The 17,231-nt window shown below is 37.5% G+C and overlaps 1 protein-coding gene across 1 annotated transcript in view; it reads right to left on the bottom strand.

Annotated features, from left to right (window-relative positions):
• The window catches only part of ZRANB1 (zinc finger RANBP2-type containing 1), a 72,153-nt gene that overhangs the window by 25,385 nt on the left and 29,537 nt on the right, over positions 1-17,231 (bottom strand). Inside the window, exon 4 of the mRNA XM_024121463.3 lies at positions 437-624. Coding sequence (XP_023977231.1) covers positions 437-624 — 188 coding nt within the window. The remainder of the gene's footprint in view (positions 1-436; positions 625-17,231) is intronic.

The raw sequence follows: 17,231 nt of genomic DNA, 5'->3' as shown, positions 1-17,231 counted from the left end.
GGGGAGGGGAGGCAGAAAGAAAGAAAATATTTTTTGGAAAAAAAAACAAAACTGCACTCTCTATAGAATAACTGTACCTGGAGATTCATTGAAGGAAGAGCCGATGTCTTCACAATTATACCCCTTTTATGCACAGTGCCTGGCACATAGTAGGTACTCAATAAATGTTAGCTGAATGAATGACAGATACATCCCAGTTTTTTAAAAATCAAACATATGACTCAAATATCGTAGCAAAATGTCCTGTTTTAAAAACACATATCCTTAAAAATTATTTACTTTTGTTGAAGTCCAAGTTTAATGTCATTTTTAAAAGAGGATAGAAGACTGAATCTAAAACATTTAAGAACTGAGAAACATTATAACATCAAAAATGAAAACTAAAGAACACATTTCCATCATATAAAAGAATGTTTAATCAAAATGTCACACTCACCTCTGTAAGCAATATTGCTAGCATATCCTGCCTCTGAAAACGTATAGCCAGATGTACCAGAGTATAGCCAACATCGAAAGCAGAAGGACGGTTCAGCAAGCGCACTTCATCTGCAGTGAGCTGACGGGCAATGTCCCCTCCTGATGATTTGTATGCTTCTATAGCAGCTAAATCACCTTCTACAACCCCTAAAACAAGCATCAAGACAGAAAAACGTTCAATTTTATTTTTCTTCAAAAAGCATAAACCTGTAGCATTCACTCTAAACTCTGATTCTCTGTGCTTCCTGGATCCCGGGGCATCATTTAAATGTCCTATAGAATATAAGGAAAATTATAGTGTATTCCTTTCCCTTTCATTTCCTTCCAGAACTAGAACTGCCTAGTTAGGCACTTACCATCACATTAGTGCTGGTTCCATGCTCTGGTAATGTTTAGAGAAATTATTAGAATATATTAATTGGATCAAAGATCAACAATCTAGTGTGAGTAACTAGACTTCACAAAAGACACTAAGTTCCTGTTCTGGTCCTGGCTCTGCAGAAACCAAGGAGACAGGGATGTGCTTCTCGTTTTGTTTTGGGTTTTTTTTTGTTTTTTTTGTTTTTTTTTTTGGCGCACTGGGCAGCTTTGCGGGATCTTAGTTCCCCGACCAGGGATCAAACCTAGGCCCACAGCAGTGAAAGCACCAAGTCCTAACCACTGGACTGCCAGGGAATTCCCTATGCTGCATTTTTAAAGCTGGATCAAAACAAATGCTGAGCCTTCCACACTACTGTTTTGTTAGCTTGGAGACCATTTAGAGCAGTCAAAACCATTTTTAATGTAAGTAATATTTTGATTTCAGAATTTCTCTTAGCCAAGTCTTCCTTACACGCATTAAGAATTATTAACACAGTAAAACTTGAGCTAGATGATTTTGAACAGAAACAGGTTAAAATAAAACACTATAAACCAGTTGGGGAGTAGAGATACAAAACAAGTATCAATTTTTCCAAATCTATAAAGAACTTTCCGAACTTTCCATTCCCATTGAACCATGTTATTATTCTTAACACAAATTAATGTTAGGTAATGACAAAAATCCTATTTACTAAGCAGTACAGTACATCTATGGATAATAAATAGCCTTGGCAAAAAATGAAGGTGTAGGTTAGCTTCAAATTTACCACAAATAGTATTAAACACACATACACACCCCAAGACTGTAGGACTAAATAACTTTGTTTCCTAAATTACATCAAGAAAAATTTGTTACATAAAATGCTACTACTAGCAAGAAATATTCTTAGGGTACTTTAAAAAAAGAATTTTAAACTGCTATCTTGAGTTAGGAATTAGATAAATAAGACCTATTCCTTAGAGTATTACAGATTGGTACAATGCAACAAGTTCCCCTGTTATTAAAAGTAACAAAGTTTTAAAATGATAATTTCCACATTCACCGAATGCCCATGACACATAAAGCAATATGCTGGGCACTGTGAGAAACATAAAGACAGTAAAAACATGATTCCTATACTCAAAACAGTCCTTCATGACATTTGTGAGCCATAAAAAGCCAGCTTCCAAGTTTTCCAACTCTGGGATCAAAGACCCCTTCTGCAAAACTAGATCCTCTTGCCAGAAAAATGACCCCCTCCCCCTGAAACATATATTTTTCAGGTTAACAATCCATGATTTCAAATGAGAATACCTTACAGAAATTTTTATTTTCACAGCAACATAGGTTAATACATTCCTCAGTATAAACACCTAAGGACAGCTGTGGCCCTCACTGCAATACATAAAGGACTTCAACACACCCTTAGTGCCCTGGAGAAATCATCAAGGCTAAAATGTAATATAGTTGGCATGAGGTAAGGGGAGGTGAACCTTCTCAAAAGGGCAAACCTGAAGAACAGACACACAAATCTAAAATCTGCTTAACTTGTTTTAATGAACAGATGAGAATAATCTAGTAGAGCTCATAACTTTTTGAATAATTTAATGCCGTATATTTTTTTCAAACTGAACATGCCCTACGCCGTTTCCTTTTGTGTGTATATATTTCCTTATGAAGGCAACTACTGCTCACTTCAGTTCTATCAAAGCTATTAATAACTATTTCTAGGTGTGTGCAGTATCACCACATCTTTTACAGTTTTTAGCTTCTACCTAAAAATATATATTTATAAAACTTTTTTGTATGATGTAAGAAATGTTCTAGGCGCTTCCAAAAAGTCTGATCAATTTACCTGAAAAGATAAAGAGGAAGACCTGCACAGGACATGTATATGCGTGTGTGTGTAAATACACACATATATTTTTCTGTTTTCCAAAGACAAAGATGAAGTAGTCTAAAGGTAAATGTCAATTAACTTTTTCTTTTGGTTGGAGGAAGGGGAGATCTTCTAAATCACTGTCTTCACTATTTTTAGCTAACTCATTGAATAGCTGATGTCTGCAAGAATCTCATCTTAGAAATACTTTCGTAAGAATTCATTTCCTCTCTGATGTTTCTGAAGGATTTCTGTAATTAGAAACTAATTAGCTAGTCGAAGGTGGGGAGGGTTACAGACCAAACAGCACAACAAAGTCAGCAACTGTGCTTTGGAATTATGATTTACAGTCTGCCTTCAAACTGTTTTTAATAAAAACAGAACTTCAAATGATGGACTGCATGGTATGTGAATTATATCTCAATAAAGCTGACATATACACACACAAACTGGACTTCTATGTGGCCTAATCCAAGACATCAAAAACAATTACTTCCCCTGACCACAAGCTCTGCACGAAACTGCAAACAGGGAACCCTGCCGCCCCTAGCATGGAATATACACAGGAGGGCAGAAAATGAGGGTGAACAGAATAGAGATTCTGTTCTCTATTCATCACAGCATAAAAAACCTCCAAACTTTCCAGAACATGACAAACACAAATTTAAGTACCGGGACAAAATAATATTTAAAAGAAAACTATTTTACTGTCTAATGTTTGGGAATATATAATTCCATTCTTTTCATTAACCGTAATTAAGAGCTCACAGTTTCAGTTACTGGTGAGTTTTTGGCTACAAAGATGAGTACATTTATTACAAATCAAATTTCATGAGAATGTCAATGAACTGTCCTAATTTTTGTTGTATCTCTATCACACACTGCTCAAGAGGAGCCAGTGATTAAAGTTTCTTCACAGATGGGTTTTCACTGTAAACATGGTGTCTAAAGGATGTGGCCTATACTGAGATAATTTAAGTTTTAGCTACCACATGTTTTCTACTTCCGGGGGGGGGGTGGGGAAAGCATGAGATTATATGCAAAACAACTTAGAAAATGTCTTTGAGTTCTTCACATAACATTACGTTTTTACCACCTTTTAAGATTATGGAATAAAACGGAAAGCAGAAAAAAAGTAAAAGAGTTGGTAGGTAGGAAAATACAGTAAATAAATCTAAGTGGTAAAACCTCACTTAATGGAACAAAGATCAGGAAAAAGCGGGAAAGTTCCAGCAGAAGAGAAAGAGGTGATGTACACATGCTTTCTAGGTTACTGACATATCACACTATCTCCAAGAGTAACTAAAGCATCTTTCTCTTAGTATGTTGTTTTGAAAATTTAACAAACGTTAAATATTACATGTTCTGTCCCTTCCTCTTCCATGTTATGAAGGCAAATTAAAAAGACAGCTGAAGGCACTCTAAGAAGATTAACTTTATAAAACTAACCTGTAGTATCAATATACATTCAAAATTGATTGAGTGAAATACACAACTAGCTAAGTGGTGGTGCATAATTACAGATAAAGGAAAGTTAATATACTTTTAAAAGCATAAAGACCTGAGAGTAAGTGAAATTTAAAAAAAAAAAAAAAAAAAAAAAAGCTCATTTTGTTCTGTAAGCTGGGCCAGGAATAGAATTTAACATATTTTGAAGTCACGGGTCACAACTCACTGGGGACACTTCACAGCTACTATGGAACTCCGTTGGTTAGAATATGGAGCTGGCTCATAGATGTTTAGAAAACAGACTTATTTTTTCCCCCATATATGGCACCGTTTTCAAAGTTTTGCCTTGTTTCTTTTGACATAAAACCATAATGGTAACTAACTTTGAAAAGAATGCCAAATGGTAAAAAAAAAGCCAGGACTTACCTGAGCCCACATGGGCCAGCTCAACACTACCCTGGAGTTCTATGGTAGCTGTGACATCACAGCATGGTTTATGCTGTGGGGTCAGGGTGGACTTGGAGTCAGCTGGCACAATTTCAGGAGCCCTTAAAGAGAAAAGTTAGTTTTAAGTGGTAATGTTCAGAATGTCCTTTACCATGGTCAGTAGAAAGATGCAGATGTGGGTGGCTACGAGGTCTGGGTAGTTTTCCTCTACTCAGAGTTTAATTCACTTAACTGTCTTTGCATATTAAAAAGGAAACTATACCACCCAGTTATACTTTTTCTTCATACTCCTAACCATTTGGCTATAGTTCCAAGACAAACTTGGCTTAGACACAGCAATCTCTTTCAATACTCAAACATGACCTTTTTAAGTAAAATGACCTCAATATTTTTAAATGTATCGTAAGTAGACACAAGCTATGGCAATCCCCAAAATAGTTTGGGCAGACCAAACAAATCACCTCCCAGATGCATTTTTTACATAATAACCAAAGGCAACAAGTTAAAACCTACCATTGGGGGGTGGGGAAAGCATGAGATTATATGCAAAACAACTTAGAAAATGTCTTTGAGTTCTTCACATAACATTACGTTTTTACCACCTTTTAAGATTATGGAATAAAACGGAAAGCAGAAAAAAAGTAAAAGAGTTGGTAGGTAGGAAAATACAGTAAATAAATCTAAGTGGTAAAACCTCACTTAATGGAACAAAGATCAGGAAAAAGCGGGAAAGTTCCAGCAGAAGAGAAAGAGGTGATGTACACATGCTTTCTAGGTTACTGACATATCACACTATCTCCAAGAGTAACTAAAGCATCTTTCTCTTAGTATGTTGTTTTGAAAATTTAACAAACGTTAAATATTACATGTTCTGTCCCTTCCTCTTCCATGTTATGAAGGCAAATTAAAAAGACAGCTGAAGGCACTCTAAGAAGATTAACTTTATAAAACTAACCTGTAGTATCAATATACATTCAAAATTGATTGAGTGAAATACACAACTAGCTAAGTGGTGGTGCATAATTACAGATAAAGGAAAGTTAATATACTTTTAAAAGCATAAAGACCTGAGAGTAAGTGAAATTTAAAAAAAAAAAAAAAAAAAAAAAAAGCTCATTTTGTTCTGTAAGCTGGGCCAGGAATAGAATTTAACATATTTTGAAGTCACGGGTCACAACTCACTGGGGACACTTCACAGCTACTATGGAACTCCGTTGGTTAGAATATGGAGCTGGCTCATAGATGTTTAGAAAACAGACTTATTTTTTCCCCCATATATGGCACCGTTTTCAAAGTTTTGCCTTGTTTCTTTTGACATAAAACCATAATGGTAACTAACTTTGAAAAGAATGCCAAATGGTAAAAAAAAAGCCAGGACTTACCTGAGCCCACATGGGCCAGCTCAACACTACCCTGGAGTTCTATGGTAGCTGTGACATCACAGCATGGTTTATGCTGTGGGGTCAGGGTGGACTTGGAGTCAGCTGGCACAATTTCAGGAGCCCTTAAAGAGAAAAGTTAGTTTTAAGTGGTAATGTTCAGAATGTCCTTTACCATGGTCAGTAGAAAGATGCAGATGTGGGTGGCTACGAGGTCTGGGTAGTTTTCCTCTACTCAGAGTTTAATTCACTTAACTGTCTTTGCATATTAAAAAGGAAACTATACCACCCAGTTATACTTTTTCTTCATACTCCTAACCATTTGGCTATAGTTCCAAGACAAACTTGGCTTAGACACAGCAATCTCTTTCAATACTCAAACATGACCTTTTTAAGTAAAATGACCTCAATATTTTTAAATGTATCGTAAGTAGACACAAGCTATGGCAATCCCCAAAATAGTTTGGGCAGACCAAACAAATCACCTCCCAGATGCATTTTTTACATAATAACCAAAGGCAACAAGTTAAAACCTACCATTTCCATTCCAAGAATACTGCTACTGAACAATAATCTTTTCAAAAAAACCAAGAGATGAAAATCACAAATTGGAAATAAATTCTTAATCTAGTCTATACTTTATCACGATGGGTTTCTATTCAATTCATTCAATAAACTTACTCCATTATGAAAACATTTATTGACTGATTGATTGCCACACCGTGCGGCTTGCAGGATCTCAGTTCCCCAACTAGGGATTGAAAGCAGTGAAAGCCCAGAATCCGAACCACTAGGCCACCAGGGAACTCCTGAAAATATCCTCTTCAGAAAAATGAAAAACTCAAATTACAGGGAAGTCAAAATAATCTCTAAATAAGGCCTTTAAATGTTCTATTATTAACCATGACAAACTATGCCAAATGTAGCTTATACTTTGGTGCTCTCACCTCCTTAAATCTTTGATCAGATTGTTAACAACCAAACTGCTGTGAAAATATAAATCCCCAAAGTCATGAAAAAAACACCTGAATTGACAAGAGTACCTTCATAAGAAAGAAGACCTTGCCATGCAGGAAGAATTACTGCTAAAAGCACAATGGAAGAATATAAAGGAACATGTCCCAAAGTTATCTTTGGGAAGGTGATCAGAGATGAGGACCAGTGGTTAAAGATGAATGTGAGTTACAATCAGTAAGGTTACTTAAAATACTGCCAAAAAGTCAACTGAAGGGATATTAAAGTTCTTAAAATCTGAGGTTCTGCTCAAATAAAATAGTATATGTCAAAGCCACATTCTGCACTAAAACCAAGTCCCAAAAGTTTTCGACTTCAGGTAAAAATTTCATCTGTCAAGTTACCCTGGCCAAATTTGAAACCAAATATTAGACTTCTAGAATTATGCTACTTTAGATCGGCCTTCTAAGAGGAACTGAATAGTCTAGCCACTCTTTTACCAGTGAGAAAATTAGAGGGTAAATAAGCCTTTTGAAAGGGACGGACAGATAAAAAGAAAACCTCTCATAACATAACTATATACTATTCAGATTATGTCCATGTAACTCCTAGCCAAAAATACTGATAGAATTAAGACAGAGAATCATCAAATTGGAAGAGATATTTAAAAGTTAGCACATCTTGATGTGGTCCCCAAGTAGAAGCAGAAAACAAGATAAAGTCCCTATAATTCGCTACCGCAAGAGAAGGTTCCACAGCTTCCGTTAATGCTCATGGCCCCACAACTATCCACATAAAACTATGGATCTACCACCGAGTGGTAGATGTTTCCCCAAAGAGTTTCAGGCCCATACCAACAACCCATCAGAATCCTCACTATGGCATGTCTAAAACTGATCTTCATGTTTTCTACGTTTAGGAAAAAATGATACTGCTATCCAACCCAAGTGTCCAAACAAAAAATCTGGGTATCTTTCTTAACTCTCCCCTCAGCCTCAATATCAATTCTTCCAAGTTTTATCAATCCTACCTTTTTAAAGTCTCTCTCAAATACATCCCCCTTACCCCATTTTCCACTGCCTCCACCTTAGGTCAAGGACGCACTCTTTCTCACCTGGATTGCTATAATTTCCTCCTTAAAAGGTCTGCTTGCCTCCACTGCTGCCCCCTCCCAATCTAGTCTCTAGGCTATGACCAGAGTGAGCTTCCCAAACCACAAATCAGATTAAGGCAGTCTCCTTCCAAATGTTTACCATTGCCCTTACATTAAGAGCGAAAATCTTCCACCAGATTAACAGGCCTTGAAAGGTCCAGCATTATCCTGCAGCTATTTCTCACAGCTCCCATTCTATACTCCAGCCCTGCAGACTTCTTTCAGCTGAATGGATGGGCCATGCTCTCTTGCCTCTGGAGTCTTAACAAATTCAATTCCCTCTGATAGAAGCACTCTTTTCCCTCTTCTAAGGTTTTGGCTTAGATGTCACTTCTTCCTGAAAGCCCTCTCCAAATGTCCAAATGAGATTAGGGTACATACTTCTCCTCTAACACCCTATACCTTCCTCTCCTGAACTTATCACACTATTATTGACCTGTTAAATTATTTCTTCACTGGACCACAAGCTCACTGAGAGCCCTGACTTCTTTCCCAGTGCTTGGAAGCACACTCGATCGTCTGAATGCATAAATGAATGGACGAACAAAGAAATAAAAGGTGAAAATGAAGATAATTCTGAAAAGCAAGTGGAGGGTGGAGCAGGTTGGACATTTGCCTTTTGAGATTTTAAGATATCTAATAAAGCCATAATTGTTTAAGCAAAAGTGTGATACTGATGTAAAAAAACATCAAAATAAATAGCCTAAAACAAATGAAGCAGAATCATTTTATATATGACAGAATCACCCAAATCAATGGGGAAAGAATTTATTTAATAAATCATATTAGGGCTTCCCTGGTGGCGCAGTGGTTGAGAATCCGCCTGCCGATGCAGGGGGCGCAGGTTTGTGCCCCGGTCCGGGAAGATCCCACATGCCGCGGAGCGGCTGGGCCCGTGAGCCATGGCCGCTGAGCCTGTGCGTCCGGAGCCTGTGCTCCGCACCGGGAGAGGCCACAACAGTGAGAGGCCCGCGTACCACAAAAAAAAAAAAAAAAAAAAAAAAAAATCATATTAACGGAAATTATCTATAAAAAATATTTTAATCCTTAGTTCAATCCAAAAAACTGTGAAAAACAAAGATAAAATGTTATAACTCTCCCCACAAAAAAAAGGTAAAGAAAATGTGCAACAAATATGTCTGGTATATATCTGTTATACATTATTTATATCCTTATAGACTTGACACAACTTGATAAAATCACAAAGGAAAATGGACAAAAGACATAAATCAACAATTCACAGAAAAAAATACAAATGACTAATTAAGTGAGATAGCTTGCCTCCCTTAATAACAAACATCAGCAAAGATACAGCTACACAGGTACTCTCTTACACTGATAATGAGAATATAACCAGTACAGTCCTTCCAGGCAGCAATTTACCAACATGCACAAAGTATCTTTGACACGTTTCCATCATTTGATCCTGTTACCCCATTTCTGGGAACCTAAGAAAATCATTAGAAATGCTGACAATTTTGTTCATCAAAACACTATGAGAATAAAAACTTTTCAAATAACCCAAAGGCCAATAATAAGGGCTATGTTAACTTAAAGTACAGCAACTCGAAGTCATATTACACATTCATTTTTTTTAAAGATGAAAATATTTTAATTACTTCAAAATGTAAAATTCAACAACAAAAAAGAATGTACATTATTTCAGTTACATAAAAATAAATATTAAAAAACTGAAAATACAAATATGAGATTTCCTCTAGTGACATTATAAACTATATTTTTTCATAGCTTTTCTTACCTCTGACATACTTTGCAATGAGTATGCTCTGCTTTTATTATTTAAAAATGAATCAAACCCTTATATAATGTTACAGGAAGTCAGTATATAATGCCAAATTTGATAAAACAAGAAATACTGCTATGACTGCTATGTCCATCAACAGATGAATGGATAAACAAAATGTGGCATATAAATAAAATGGAACATTATTCACACTTAAAGGAAGGAAATTCTGACAGTTACAACATGGATAAACCTTGAAGACATTACACTAAATGAAATAAATAAGCCGGTCACAAAAGGACAACCACCACAGTAGGATTCCACTTATATGAGGTACCCAGAGCAGTCAAATTCACAGAGACAGAAAAAAGAATGGTGGTTGCCAGGAGCTGGGAAATGGGGACTGGGGTGTTAACTGTTACTGTATACAGCTTCAGTTTTGCAAGGCGGAAAAAGTTCTGCACACAGATGGTTGTTATTGATGGTTACACGACAATGTGAATGTACCACAGCCATTGAACTGCACATTTAAAAGCAGTTAAGATGTCAAATTTTGTTATGTATGCTTTACCACAATTAATTTTTTAAAAGGAAAAAATGATAAAAGGACATTATTCAGAGGTATTAGAGGTCCTGCTTCAAATATCACCTATGTAGTACTCCTCCCTCCCACGAAAAAGTAAATGTTTAAATTTCGTCTAATCACATCCAAATTGAGACTTACTCTGTAAAACGAACGAACAGCCTGGCCTCTGAAAATGTTAATGACATGAAGAGTAAACAGGAAAAAAAAAAAAAAACCCACCTGAGGCACTATTTAGATTAGAAGAGATTAAACAGATAAAACAACTAAATAAAACGGATAATCCTTGATTGAATGGGGTTGGAGCAATAGCTATTAGTGAAACTATTGGTGAAACTGAATATGGACTTCAAATATTAGAGTTTCTGGATAATTATATTGTGTGAGTATGCAGGGAAAATGTGTTTTTAAAACATACAATGCTGAAATATTTAGGGGCAAAATGTCACGACATCTGTAGCTAACTCTCAAATAGTTCAGGAAAAACTCATACAGAAAGACAAAGAGAGCTCGCAAATGTGGCAAAGTACTAACAATCGGAAAATCTAGGTCAAAAGCATTTGCTGTTCAATGTATTATATTTGTAACTTCTCTACTGGTTTTGAAATTTCTCAGAATGAAAGGCTGATGGGGAACAGCGTGGTTACCTCCACAGATAAGGACTGAAGGTGGAGGGAAGAAAAAGAAACTTGCTTTTCTTTATAAACTCCTTCTATAACTGCTTGATTTTTATAACCCTGTGCATAGTTTAATTAATGTTTAAAATTATTTTATGGTAAACAGTAAAGGTCTTTGGAGTCTAAATACATCTTTTTATATTTAATATTTAAACGATACTTTTGGATTTCATAATTCAATGTGTTCATTTAATATAGTGCTTTTAAAGAATGAAAGCCTTTACTCAATCAATAATGCATATTCAAATGTCACTATCATACAATCGAGACTCACCAGACATATTCCCTTTCTCAGCATTAGGAGGCACATTATTAGTTGGCAGGCCTGTGTAATCAATCATTTCTAAAAGCCAGGAATTATGTCTCAGGCAGACTAAAGGCAACCAGAAGGATACTGCAGGGGCTCTATTTCTGCCACTGCTATCCATTTGCCTTGACACACTCATTCCTGGAAGCTTCTTTCATATCCCAGATGTCAGGAAGCACTTTGAAAAGCCAGACTAAACTGGCCAGGGGGAATAAAATGTGTGTGTATTCTCTACAGATTAGAATCTTACATTGCTGAGAATTCCCACAATTCACTTAAAAACCATGACATAAAATGTTATTTTAAATCCAGAGTTCCAAAAGCACAAGAGGAAATCCTTTGAAACTTGAAAACAAGACAGAACTAGCTGAAGATAATACTCCTTTCACAGTGCTAAAAATAATTCTAGTACCTGTAATATCAACTACCTTGGACAGGAAGGAGATTCACAACCAAGAATGTGTATGGAGTGAAAAGGCACCGCAGTTTTTATAGCTACACACACACATCCCATGTAAGAGTATCACACCAAGTTAACCAAGGACATACAAGGCATTGTCAGCATTCTAGCAGCTTACTTTCCTTTTATGGATGCAGTGCCAAAGATTTGCTGCAGGAGTCCACATATATTTTGGATTCTATGAAAAGATTTTAATAGAATATTTTAACTGAAACCATTTTTTTAAATGTTTTTAAAAAGTGCGATGGTTTTACATGTCAAAGACTAAGAAGACTTTTTTTCAGGCCCCACATTCATTCATATGTAAAGCAATATATGAAGAGAAAAGGGACACTAAATAGGAGTATCTTTTAGTAGAACAGTCTGGTATCAATATAAAATCAAATTCATAATCAAACAAAATGGCCCAGCATACAACCATAACTTAAAATGAAGCAATTCTACAGGGCAGGAAAAATTCTGAAGATGGAAAATATTGTCTAAACAGCTAAGGTATACCAAGTATAAGCAAACACAAATAAAGCAAACAGAACAAATACTAGAGAAATGCCATACTAAAAATCAAGCCCAAATAATGTGGCTTAGCTATGGAATGATGAGAAAGATTAGCAAGTGATAGATTACCTTGGGACACATAACTTCACATAGGCATACTTATTTAGCTGACTTGGAAAAAAGGACTGAAAACATTAATATTCATAGGCATCAAACATCATTCAAAAGTTCCAGTAACAGTATTCCTTTCAACCATATCAAGCAAGAAAAACCACTGTGAATAAGAAATATATGGTCTTCATCTACTGTTCCTGGCACATACCTCTTAAAACCCTTGTAATTGCCTATATAAGAGCCATAAGGGTGTCTTTTGTTGTAATATTTAGTTTTGTTCTCAGTTCCTAAATAGCTCCAGAATGATAAAGATGAAATAAACAGGAGTCTTTTGTTGCTCATATAGCAAGTCCCCTTCAAGCACCTCTGAGTTTATGTATGAGGTAACTTCTGGAAAGCCCCTAAGGATGGAGGCTGGTTACCAGGGGAGCAAACCCAGTGATTAGAAGGTTTTAACTTTCAGCCCCACACCACCCTCACCTCCTGGGAGGGGAGAGGGGCTTGAGGTTCAAACAATTACCAATGTCCAATGATTTAATCCATCTTGCCCCCATAAAAATCCCCTATATGGGGTTTGGAGAGCTTCCAGGTTGGTGAACATGTGGAGGTGCTGCGAGAGTAGTGGCCAAGAGAGGACACGGAAAGCTTGCCCTATGCACCTCTTCCTCCTGGCTGTTCCTGGGTCATATCCTTTTATAATAAACCAGTAATCTAGTAAGTAAAATGTTTTCCCAGGTTCTGAAAGCTGTTCCACCAAATTATTTGAACCCAAGGAGGTGACTGTGGGAACCTACGATTTATAGCCTACAATCAGAAACACAGGTGACAACCTGGACTAGCAACTGGCATCTGAAGGGGGTAGGGAGGAAGGGAGGCAGTATTGTGGGACTGAGCCCTTAACCTGTGGGATCTGATGCTACTTCCAGGTAGAGTCAGAATTGAGTTAAATTGTAAAACGCCCTGCTGGTGTCTGGAGAATCTGAGAATAGCTTGGTTTTGGGAACCTGCCCCCGCCTTCCCCCCCGACACACACACATACATTTGGTGGCCATTACTGCTATGAATGTAGTGTAAGGCTAGAGACACAAAGAAGTGAGTTTTTACTTACAAACACACCTATATACCACCTTTGTCTAGAAAAGGATAACAACATGGCTACATCACACTGAGTCAGTAAGCCTCTCTGTGCCTCAGCTTCTCCCATTGTTTAAAATAACAAAACAATGACTCCTGTCATAGAACCAGTGAAGGTTAAGTTAAATTTTTCTGAAATTGTCAAATTAAGATGCTATTTGTAATTTTTTTAAATGTTGTTTGTATTAATTTCCTATTGCTGCTTCAAACAAATTACTACAAATTTAGTGACTTAAAACAGTACAAATTTTTTATCTTAAAATTTGGGAGAGGTCAGAAGTTCCACATGGGTCTCACTGGGCTAAATCAAGGTGCACTCCACAGGGAGGCTCTAAGGGAGTTTTGCCTTTTCCAGCTTCTAGAGGCTGCCCACATTCCTTAGCTAAGGGCCCCCGCATCACTAAAACCTCTGCTTTTTCCACCATCACATCTCATTCTCCCATCTCTCTCCTTTGCTGATTAAGGACCCATATTATACTGAGCCCACCTGGATAATCTGGGATAATCTCTCCATCTCAAGGCCCTTAATTACGTCTGCAAAATCCCTTTTGCCAAGTAAAGTAACATATTCATAGGTTCTGGGGATTAGGATTGAGACATTTTGGGGGGCCGGAGTGCAATATTCTGCCTGTCACACTATTTAGATCAGTCACGTAAATCAGAGAAAACCCAAAGGGGGTGGGGAGAAGCATCTACAAGGAAGTCAAGTACTGGGCAAGTAAATAATACAAATTTGGACACTACCTCATCATTAATATTGTATTTTTCAAGATACCTAATGTTTTGTGTTTTTAGACAAGTCATCAATAAAATACCTCTGTGGAGCAAATTAATAATTTTTAAGGCTAAAGGAGTACTTACTAAACTAGAAAACAAGTTTCTTCTAATTTTTTCTTTACAATAACTTATATGCCCTGAGTTACCTTTAGAGTTAAAAAGTCAGCCACAAAGATATCTGAATAAATGGATAAAATCACCATTGTGTCTTACGTCAAGAACTTCCTTTTCTGTTTTGTTTTTATTATTATTTTCTTTTTTTGTGGTACGTGGGCCTCTCACTGTTGTGGCCTCTCCCATCGCGGAGCACAGGCTCCGGACGCGCAGGCTCAGCGGCCATGGCTCACGGGCCCAGCCGCTCTGCGGCATGTGGGATCTTCCCGGATCGGGGCACGAACCCGTGTCCCCTGCATTGGCAGGCGGACTCTCAACCACTGCGCCACCAGGGAAGCCCTTGTTTTGATGTGGTAGTTTTCTTGGTATAAATCAACTTATTATCATTCCAGTACACGGTACTACTATCTCTCAAAAACTAATCTTCTACGACTTTTTCTTCCATTGAAGTTAATTTGATTCTGTTTGGGTTAGTGCACAACACTCCTTTCATTTGACCAGACACTATATCTCAAAATTAGGAATTTAAAAAGTCATCGTAGAAGATTACACACTGCAACAGATTTTTCTAGATGCAATATTGTGATTTATAGGAAAAATTATCATTCAGATGACCAAATATATATGTTTGATCTTCATCCACAATTCCTGGCTCACAGCTTCCCAAAACCCTTAGAATTTCCTGAGTGATAAAAGTAGTGGCATAGTATCTGGTTTCTGGTCCTCAGCTCTCCTGAAAACACTTCAGGGAAGGTGACTTTCGGATCCCACCCCCAGGGTGGGAGCTGGTTGCCAGGCGATTAGAGGGTTGGGACTTTCAGTCCCCCCCACTATGCCACCCTGACCTCCAGAGAGAGGTGAGAGAGGTCAGAGATCACCAGTGACCAATGATTTAATCAACGATGCCTATGTAACGAGGCCTCCATAAAATCCCAAAAGGACAGGGTCTGGAGAGCTTTCAGGCTGGTGAACACACAGAGATTTGAGGAGAGTGGCACACTTGGAAAGAGCATCATGGAAGCTCCATGCCCTTTCTCCAAACCTTGCCCTCTATACATCTCTTCCATCTAGATGTTCATCTGTATCCTTTGTCATACCCTTTTATAATAAACCAGTAACCTAGTAAGTAAACTGTTTCTCTGAGTTACGTGGGGCGTTCCAGCAAATTAATCAAACCCAAGGCGGGGGGTCATGGGAACCTCTGATTTATAGCCAACTGGTCAGAAGTACAGGTTAACAACCTGGGCTTGTGACTGGCATCTGGCATCTGAAGTGGAGGGAGGTCTTGTGGGGCTGAGCCCTTCACCTGTGGAATCTGATTCTACCTCTGGGTAGACAGTGTCAGAACTGAGCTGAATTCTCAGACACCCTGCTGGTGTCTGAGAATTGCCTGTTGGTATGAGGAAGCTCCCCACCACACAGACACACACAGACACACACACACATGCGGGAACTGGGCCTGGGAACGAACCCTTTTCACCAGAGGAAGAAAAAATAACACTCATACAACCTTAAAAATTTACTTCCTTAAGAAAAACCATCCATATACATGATTTTTAATACCAATACCAAAGTAAATTGAAAAGAACATTTTAAAATGTAATAAGCCTATACATTGCTAATTTTGGTTAAAATGAAAAAAGTGTTAATGAAACCAAATAAACAAATATCAATACACTCTGACATGTTTAACACCATGCAAGTTTTAGATATTTCTACAGTTACATCTGACACTCTGGAGTGGACACCTATACATAACACTGTATATACAGCTTTCCAGTAAGGGGACCAAAATACAATTGGCATCAATACCAAAATACAATTGGCATCAATACCGAAAACAACTGCCACAAATATTAATTTTCAACAGTTATGAGAAAGGGGGAAACATTAGATCAAATATAACAATATTTTTGTAGACCACGTGCAAGAAAAAGTTAATTCTAATGTACTGCCTACGTTTTAAGAATCATATAAATTTTTAGACACATCAAAATCTTGCTCAGTAATAAGACTACAATCCTCATGACTCCATTTCACATGCTCCTTGATAATGAGATTCTGGTTAAGCTCGTAAGTCAGTGATTCTCAACAGGGTACACCAGTACATACTGCGGGCCCCCCCAAAGCTTGGGAGCAATGGAGATGTTACTACTTCATATGTTCTCTATAATGCCATTGCCATGGGGCAAACTGAACATTTCAGCATAAAAATTCCAGTCTCAACATGTACTTGTCATATGAGCATAGGATTCCTTCCCCTCCGCCTTCAACAGCACTCCCTCCCGCTGCCCCCCAATCTCAAACCCTTCCCATCTTTGTTGGCAGGGTCACTAGACAAGCTAAATGCAAGAAAGATGCAGCTATTTAAAGCAAAATGCCAAAGAGGAAGCAACACATCCAATGACAACTGAACAAAAACTTTTCAAGTAAAAACTCTGATTTAGGACTCTAGGTATAGAAAACACTACGATTTTTTTTGCCTTATATATTCATCAAGTTATCAAATATTCATCAGGAAGACGGAGAAATTAAATATAAAGAAATCTGACCTTAGACTCTTCACATCCACAGACTGCCTAGTGATAAATTAAGGCCTCTCTACTCTTTCCAATAAAACCCTATGGGACCTACTTGCTCTGTCTTCACCTGACAGGAAGAAGCCAAGTTGGCTCCCAGTGGGTTGAGCTCCAGGTAGTCTGTAAGGTGAAAAGTACAGAAAGCTTAGGAAGAAGGCAAAGAATTAAG

This window comes from Physeter macrocephalus, chromosome 20 (assembly GCF_002837175.3).
Source record: "Physeter macrocephalus isolate SW-GA chromosome 20, ASM283717v5, whole genome shotgun sequence".
In the NCBI taxonomy this organism is placed as follows: domain Eukaryota; kingdom Metazoa; phylum Chordata; class Mammalia; order Artiodactyla; family Physeteridae; genus Physeter; species Physeter macrocephalus.
This window is presented reverse-complemented; position numbering and strand designations above follow the sequence as displayed.